General features: G+C 35.4%; 2 protein-coding genes across 2 annotated transcripts; one reads left to right on the plus strand and one right to left on the minus strand.

The window, feature by feature from the left end:
* Nucleotides 1-6: 6 nt before the first annotated feature.
* On the plus strand, nt 7-5,382 carry LOC111390943. The gene is made up of 7 exons (XM_023016068.1): nt 7-1,012; nt 1,297-1,415; nt 1,985-2,827; nt 2,926-3,232; nt 3,788-3,953; nt 4,208-4,313; nt 4,517-5,382. Exons 1-7 carry the CDS (start codon nt 260-262, stop codon nt 4,632-4,634), a joined length of 2,412 nt encoding a protein of 803 aa, XP_022871836.1. The 5' UTR covers nt 7-259; the 3' UTR covers nt 4,635-5,382.
* Nucleotides 5,383-6,747: 1,365 nt separating this feature from the next.
* Nucleotides 6,748-7,487, minus strand: LOC111390944 (RING-H2 finger protein ATL57-like). Its single transcript, XM_023016069.1, has one exon. It carries the CDS (start codon nt 7,435-7,437, stop codon nt 6,748-6,750), a length of 690 nt encoding a protein of 229 aa, XP_022871837.1. The 5' UTR covers nt 7,438-7,487.
* Between the last annotated feature and the right edge of the window lie 1,929 nt (nt 7,488-9,416).

Raw genomic sequence — 9,416 nt, forward strand, 5'->3', positions numbered from 1 at the left:
TAAATTTGGAATTTACAATCGAGCAATGCGTTTCTTGACCCTTTGATCATATTTTGTAGTGATTTCAAATATATATTCATTTAATTTGGAGTACCAGTCGAGTGCGGATCTACTCTGCGGGCTTCTGCCATAAATAAGTTTCTGCAAATTGAATTCTTCTACATATTCATTACAATCATGTGTGTGGTTTATTAGTCTTGGGAGTTGACTATCAGGGCTGAGAATCGAAACTTGTCCTACTGTGTTAAGTTCGACACAAATGGCTGTTGCGGGTTTATATAATGTATTGGCATATAGTCCTCCTTTCTTTGAAAAGTCTCAACCTAGCACTCGGGCATCTTCTCTTTTGCAAATGTGGCGGGAGATTGAGAGTGAGCATGTAGTGGGTCATTCTCCTAGCCCAAGGCCACTGAGGAGTGATGTTTCAGATTCTGACCAATTGAGTGCGATAACTTCAGATGGACAAAGGAGTGATAACGGGGATTATAACTCTGAAGATGCCATCGAGGTTGAGAATCAAGGCCGAATGGGGTTGCAGAATGACTATGAGGATAGTAACAGCACTATTTCTGAGCAATTTATTGATTTTGGAGAATTTGGAAGAGAACGGGTAAGGCAAATTTTTCGGGAATGGATGAACTGTGGTGCTAAGAGTCATTCTGCTACTGTTCTGCGTATGGACAAGCAATCAGGGCCACAATGGCTTGCGGAGAACGAATGTGAAAGGGTGAGAGTCATAAGAGAATGGGTCCAGAAGAATACCCAGCAGGGCAGCAGTTGTGGCTCATGTAGAGATGGAGACGCTGAAATTGGTTCTCAATTTGAGCAGGTGCGTGATGGCTTGGCAGTCAATCATTCCGAGGTTGGCGCACGGAGGCCCATTCAAAGATTATGTGGCAGACAGACTCTTCTTGATCTTCTTCTGAGGGCCGAACAGGAAAGAAGAAGAGAACTTCAGGGTTTGTCTGAGCAGAGGCCAGTATCAGACTTTGCTCATCGCAATCGCATTCAGGTATGACCCTTTGCGTTGATGTGAGCTTTTAGATCTATTAATATACTGTCCTGTAACATAACTCTTCTTGGTCAAGTTCTTGTGGGATCGATTGACAGTGTCTATAAAGCAAATTTACAATTTGTTCATATCATTGTTGTTTCTTATAACACAATTATCTAATTTTATGCATTTCCATAGAAGCTAACTTTATGAATCTGCATATAATGTTAGGGATTCAGTCATCGTGAAATCTATAATAGAAGAACTCTTTCACCCACATTAATCCCATACATCTCTTGCAGGCATTACTTCGTGGCAGGTTCCTTCGAAATGAAAGATTAATCTCGGATCAGAGACCATGTTCAATAGCTGCAACTGAATTGGGTATGCTGAGTCAAAGACATGCAGTATCTGACCTCAGGTAGATTCTAGTGATATATGCTTATAGATATTTAGAGAATACTGAGGGAAAAAGTGATGTCCATTTGAACTTGGCAGATCTTGTATAATAATATTTATCTTGTCAGCCTTCTTTTGCGATGATTCTCAACTTCTTCCCTTCTATATCTGCCCTGTTTTTATTGAATTTACACAATAACCATATAATTTTTGAATTACAATAACATTGACGATCTCTATAGTTTTCTGCTTGTATACATGTTTGGATCCATATACACAAAATTATGTAGCTCTTAGATAAGGTAGGAGGAGGAGCTAAAAGCTCTAATCAATTCATCTATATCCTGAAATAAGTAGTGGAGTTCCCAAATGTTAGCAAAATCATAATCCCCTCCCCGCTATCCAATTCTTTCATTGATTGTAAAAAGTCCTGGGAGGTACGGACACTGAACATGATTAGCTTGTAGAAAATTGTTGCATCATTGTTTTTCTTTTGTAATAGTTCTCATACCTTGACTTCCATGTGACAATCATCTTTTTTTATTCCTTTCTAGAGTTCTTTTTTCTCAATGTCATAATTTTGTGATGCAGGGAAGGATTTCTCTCCAGAGTGGACAATTCTGCTCAGATTTTGATGAACAGCAATAATGAGCATATAGATGAACACGAGGTAATCACTGGTAAATCACAGCCTACTTTCAGGGAAAGGGATACCACTATGATTCTTCCAGCAGGAGACTCAGAAAGGGGCACACATGAAAACATTACTCAACAGGAGTTTGTTATAGAACGTACTTCTGAAGTAGAGGAGCCAGTTTTGGACAATGAGGAAACGTTGCAAGAAGCATCAACAGAAGAGGTTGAACGGGCTCGTAGTAGACATGGTATAGAGATCAATGACACTGGAACTACCATGGATGATATTGCCAATGAACGGTCATTGGAAAATGTGAATGTCGATGGCAGTGAACATCTTGAAGTTTTTGCTGAAAATTATGAACATAGAACCGAGGTAAATTATGCCCATGAGGTAGCTGGTTACTCTGATAATGTGGAACGAAATGCAAATGAAGAATTTGATTGGGAAGATTCTTCAACTCAATTGGACAGATTGCGAGAGAGAGTAATTGAGAATGAAGAAAGTAGCTGGCAACAGTTAACTGGCATTCCATTTTGTGAGTGGGCAGATGATAGAGGTTGGCAGGGAAACTCTGCTAATCAGCGGTTTCAAGAAACATCTGGTAATGGTGTGGAGCGAGTTCAGATGCAAGAATCGCATGAAGATTGGCGAGGTCATGACTTGCAAGAGGCTCTTGGTAGTCGGTTAGATGTGCCTTCTGGAGAAGACAATGCATCCATTGGAAGAATTGGAGGAGTTTACTTCCCAGATGATGATAATGTTTACAGCATGGAACTTAGGGAGGTTTTCAGCCGGTAATGATTTTGTCATTCTTCACTCGAGCATTTTCTGATATTCATTGAATTTCAGGTAAACTATTGATTTTTGTTCTGAACATCTCTTTGTGCTGCAGGAGACGTGTTTCTAGTCTTCTTCGAAGTGGTTTCCGCGAAAGTCTAAGCCAGGTTCTACAATCACACTTGGAAAGGCAAGGTCACGCTTCTAGTGATTGGGAGTTGGACAATGCTTCTTCTTCTCTTGCTCCCACTGAACAAGTTGAAGAACAGATAAATGGTGATCAAGACTTGGCTCAGGATGGCACAGAAAGAAATCCATTTGTTTTCTCCTCTCCATTCGGCAATGCTTTACAGCGAATTTCAGATGAAGAATTGCAGGATGCAAACTGGCCATGCAACAGCTCTTCACAGCTCTTGGGAATTGTAAGCTCTGCCATTAGTGAATTTGCTTTACTGTTTTAGATTGAGATTGGATATTTCGATATAAATTGAAATATTGGATTTGGTTAGTCAAATTACTTGATTCCATTAAGTGAAAGAGGTGAAATGGTCACATTAAGCTAATTTCAGAACCTAATAGCATTTAAGAATCATGTATGAAGAACCCTCCCTAATATAGCAAAAGTTTGAAGATATATAAGTCCATCTTTTCTGGGAACCAATTAATGAATTTCCCTGAGGCCTACTTGAAATTTATACTTCTTAGATCTAATGGATATGGTAAAATTATTTGGTACACTTTTTGGGTTATTTGACCATCTTACCCTTTGGATGCCCCGTCACGCTTCTGCTCTTGTATCTCGGCGTGGAAATTTTCTTCCGTACTTTGTTTACTATTTCTGTTTTCTGAAATTGATATCGTAGGTGACAAAATTCTAATAAGCTATTTTCCCTCATTTAGTTAATTGAGTTTTTGGAGCTTCCCCCTGCTTACGTTTAACTTATGATAAGCACGTATTCTGCTGATGAACATTCCAGGATTGGGACGTCATCAATGAATTGAGAGTTGATATGGCCAGGCTTCAGCACAGGATGGACGATATGCAGAGGATGCTCGAGGCATGCATAGACATGCAAATAGAATTGCAGCGCACACTGCGTCAAGAGGTTTCTGCTGCCTTAAATCGGTCAAATTTATCTACAGGTTAGATTTTGTGCCGGGTGGGTTCTTGTGGTGGGGGTGGTGTTAATATTTGTAATTTTGAATGAATTTAAATTCATCATTTCTCCATGTATTATTTTTCCTGCAGCAAAAAGTGTTTCTCTTTAACTAATTCCTACCACTTTGTTTCTTATCTTATTTACCTACCACCACCAATCATCTTCCTATTACATATATATGTGCTTCTTTATCTCCTCTAGTATGAATTGACGAATTCGACTTTATTATGAATGCAGATAAGCTTGCAGGTACTATGCCTATCAATGAATGTCAATGGAATCACGTGAAGAAAGGAATATGTTGTCTATGTCATGATAGCCACATAGATTCCCTGCTGAACAGGTAGGGAATTACAAAGTTTTAGTTACTTATTTTTCCAAACATGGTTTTCAAAGTCACCTTTTCTACTAACAAAACTTACTTTTTTAGAAAGTCAATCTCAGCTTACTTTCTTAACAGATAACTTTAAACCACAGCCTTATGGAACGTTGCGAGTTCATTTTTGGCAATGACCATGTTAAAAATGACATCTGTTTCTCATACAGGTGTGGACACATATGCACCTGTTCAAAATGTGCCCAAAAATTGGTCCAAAATACCGGGAAATGTCCACTGTGCCAGGCACCAGTAATTGAGGCTGTCCAAGCGTACTTTATACAGTAATGGAAAAAGAAAAAAACATAAATAGGTGAAAAGAGTAGAATGATTCAAGTTGAAGTAAGAAGGTTGCCTTTCAGACAAACACAGCTCTAGCTTCTGGGTTCTCGTCCTGGTAACAGAAATAACTTATCACACAGATTCGATTCACATAATTTATTTTCTTCTCTTGTGAGGATGAAAAGTTCATGAAAGGGAAAGAGAGTCACATGGGGTGTCCTCCGGAAACAGAATCTGTGAAGAAATAGCGAAAGATTGTGTTATTATCGGGTTAGTTGCTATATATGTTTTATGTTTCCATGGCATCCCTGATTCATTGTTATAATCAGAATAAGCCATGAATAACAGTGAATTATTTTGGATATTTTTAACGGAAGGAAGTCATTAGTTTTAGAAATGGCTTTATTGTGAAAAACTCGTCATATGGTGAGAATATAGATGACGGATGAAGTTTCAACTGCTGATTTTGGCATTGCTTATAGTGTTGGTTGATGTGTTGAGAAGATGACAATAAGAAAAATATTGATTGTACAGAAGCGTGCTTCATGATCAACTCCAAATCCATTGAAAGAAAGCATGCTATGCAGAAGCTGAAATTATTCCTTATTCGTTATCATCTTATAAACTTTAACATTTTTTGTTATTGTCGTATCTAATATTGATGTCAAGCTCATCCCCGAGGAAGCCTAGTGAGAGGGTGGAGCACCTGGACCAAAGTTTCGTTAAAAATAATTTCAAAATTTTACACTTGTAATTCCGCTTGTCTTAATTTATTTTATAAATAGGGAGTCTTCATTACGGCTTGGAATAACAACAGCAGTGGAAGAGATGTAATCTCACAATGAGGCGAATCTATACAAATTTTGGGTGTTCTTTTATTTGGTGGAATAAAATTAGAATTTTTAATTCTTAACAACGCTTTATGAAATTGTGGGAAGAAAAAAATCTTACTGTGTGCGAAGAATTGGACTATCACTTCATTGAATTTTGATGATGCGCCCCCATTTTATTTTCATTCTTTGATTATAAAATTGAAAAATATGATTGTTATCCATCACATTAAGCTGTAATATTTGACTTTCTATCTCTTGTGTTGGTCCCATAACAACTATATTTTTCATTTTTATTCTTACAAAAATGGATGCCAAACGAGGTCTATAACTTGTCTGAGCCTCATTTTCTCAATTAAATTCATTATAAAATAGTATTCTGATGGAGAATATGGTTAAAAATAAAGAAAAATTTTGAATTTACGTGTAATATTATTTTATTGAAAAATATGTATTTAAAAATAAGAGGAAAAAATGTATTTTGAAAATTATGGAACCAAACAAGTCAATAAAATATTTGCTCTTTTGAAGTTCATAAATTAACTTACTATTTGCTCGTCGAGATTGGACCATTATTAGCATTAAAAAGAGAAGGTCGTAGACATGTCCTTGTTACGTACATAACTAGATATTTTAAATCAGCAAAATGGCCCTTTCAAAAAGCTACCACAAACAACATTGTGTATTAAATATTAATTAAATAGTAAAACTTAAAACCTTTAAGCTGCCAATCAATTACACCCTTATTTGATTTAGATAAAATTGATTTTTAGTAAATTTTGATAAAAATTAATGATATAGGTAATGAAAATTGATAAAAGTTGGGAGTCATATAAAATATGTGATTGAAGAATTTAGGTACAGTGATTGGTGAGTTTCAAAAAATGAGGATCGAACTGCAAGTTCCTGATTTTCTAGTACATGATACAATTGCGTCTCTAATAAGAAGAAATTTAAACTTTTACAGTATCGTCTCTTGTTTATCAGATCAAGCTTTGAACATCATATTTTTATTAGCTAGACGCTAAATCATACGTTTCTCTTTCAAATTCGTGGATTATTTTATATTTGACGAGAAAAAAATAAGCACACCTCGACTTTAAAAAAAAAAAATTAATGTTTTATACATATAGTCTATTTGATTCTTACTTTTATTGGATAATGTATTTTGAAATATTGGATTAATGAAAAAGCGTGGTTAAAAAATAAGAAAATAATTTTTGTTTGTGTGTAATGTTATTTTTATTAAAAAATGTGTAGATGAAAATAGAGAAATAATAAAAAATAAACTATAGAGCATGGTTGGCCGAACTAGAACAATAACTTGTCCTTCTTACAGGCACAATATCTTCATCTCTAAAGGTGTCACCATTAATCACCGTTGATCTCTCACCGATCTCACTCACACCAATGTCAAGTTTCTCCTGCTTCACATCCAAACAAACCTCCTCAACTCTATTGAACATCTGAGTGGACCGACAGACAGGACACGTCACGTGCGAGGACAGCCACGTGTCAACACACCTTGGATGAAACACGTGCCTACAATAGGGGATTAACTTAACAATTTCCGTTTCTTCAAACTCGCTCAAGCAGATTGGGCAGTCTTCAATTATCTGGTGCTTCGCGGACACACCGCAGGGAACAAGAGGGAGTGATTTCATTGCAGAGGGGTCGAGACCCTTGTGTTTGTTTGATGTCGGGGGTGTAACGTTGTCGGAGGACGACGAAGAAGAATCGTCGGCGGTGAAGAAGCGGATGTAAACAGAGAAGAAGCCCATAAAGAAAACGACGGCGAGTAGAACGAGAACAGTTAAGGCCATGGAGAAGTCGAAAGGTGTGGTTGCTCTAAAGGGTCTTTTTATGGTGGTTGAGGAGCCATTAATGGGACTTCTTGAGGCGGTGTCTGGTGAGAAAGTGTTGTCTACTGCATAGAGGTCTGCTTGAAGCAGCCTTCTATTCAGACTGGTATGATTCATTCTGGTTAAAGCTTAAAATTTTTGCTATTCAAGAAGCAAGTGTCGGAGTGTGTCGGAGTATATGTAGTTCTAAATCAAAAACCGAAAGGCTGTAGTAATCGGGAAGTAATGGTTTAATGAAACAAAGTGAAGGAAAGAAAGAGTAAAAGAGAGAAGGAAATAAAGGAAATATGTGGGGCTCCTTTTTTTTTTTTTTTTTTTTTTAATATAGAGTAGGTGGTGTGCATGGAATGGAATATCGATCTTACGTGAAACTTGTGTATATGCAAAGATTTGGACAAGGGAAGCAAGCAGGCAGGACTGTCTCCTGATTTTGGCTTTTCGAAAAGGGTGACTTCTCGTGATCTGAATTGAAATACTTGGATAAGAATCACTTCCTCGAGTTTGTACTATTTAAGTGGTTGTTTGATATGAATTTTGATAATTGATTTTTTGATCGTTAAAAATAAAGTGAGTTTTATTTATGAGAGCAGAATTTTAAAATAATAGTTGGAATAGTGAAATAGCAGTAAAAAAAATTGATTTTAGTTAGCTTAAAATATGTACCAAACAAACACTTAAGTGTCCGATTGATACACTTATATAATAAAATATTCTATACCTGTATCAAATTTTTTCCCACATTTTAATCACATTATTTTAAAAATCATTATTCAAAACTATTTTCTTCTAAAATAATGGTTGTCAAACAAGCTCTAAATTTATCTTGAATCATACATTTTATAGAATTGATAATTTTTATCAATTTTTCAATCATATGTTTCATCAATTTTTATTAAAATTTACATAAATTAACAGCCTGTTTCGGAGGAATTTTTTACCCCAAAAATTGATTTTTTGATCATTATTTCACTATTTCAGCAGTAATTTTTGACTTATTCTCTCATAGGTGAACCCCACTTTTCTTCTAACGGTGAAAAAATCAATTCTCAAAATCTCTCTCAAACGGGACATAAATATTTTTAGATTATGACTTTTCAAATTGTGCACTTCTGAGAAATATTTTTAAGTCGTTCTTTTAAGTATATATATAATATCAATGGCCAAAAGCCATTTAATTTGACAAATTTTTTTTTTTATAAAAGTTTTAGCAAATTTTAATAAAATTTTATGAATTATGTTAAAAATTTGTGAATTCATTGGATTGTATAATTAAAGTTAATTGTTGATTTTGAGCTCCGTTGTTTAACAAATTTTAAGGCTAGTAATACTCTAGCTGATATTGATAGTGAGCGTCTCGAGCTATTATCCTGTTTGGCGTTGATTAAATTTTCAAAAAAATTTCATCCACATATTTACACAATTTTCATTAAAATCTACCAAAAAAAATAATAATAATTTTTATAACGCCAAACAGGGGCTATAAGTAATAGTCAACATATACTGTTCTCAAAATTGTATAGATTTGAGATCAAAACCTCTCTCTACCTGTGCTTTAGCTGCATGCTGGGAGAGCCCATTAGAATCCAAGGTTATTGCTACAAAATGGTGGTGAAATTAGCGTATGCATTTCGACGTTCAAGCCTAGGGACGAAACGTGACAGTGTCACTATATACCCATCGGGATTTTTTTTTCAACAAAAAATGTTAAAAAACAAAGTTAAAAGCATGGGGAATACATGTCGAAACATGAATGGATAGTTTGAAAAATTCCAAAAAAAAAAAAAAAAAGAAAAAAATCAACCAAATGCTGTTAACTCAGTTTGTCCACACTTTCCCTATTTTTAACCCTGTTCAACCATCATTATTCTTTTTCGAAATGGTAACGGAATTATAATATTTTCATTAATCATCCCATATAATTATTTATTTATTTTGAAATATATTCCAATTGAAAAAATATATAAAAATATTCAGAAAGGACGAGAATTTTTGGCAACCCATAGTATGGCTCTCAGGTGTGTAATGATAGTTTTAGTTATGCTTCAAGATATTGCATTCAGTGGGAAACTTAAATGCCGCTATGAGATGTAGTTTGC

Source organism: Olea europaea, unplaced genomic scaffold (assembly GCF_002742605.1).
Source record: "Olea europaea var. sylvestris unplaced genomic scaffold, O_europaea_v1 scaffold7297, whole genome shotgun sequence".
Lineage (NCBI taxonomy): Eukaryota > Viridiplantae > Streptophyta > Magnoliopsida > Lamiales > Oleaceae > Olea > Olea europaea.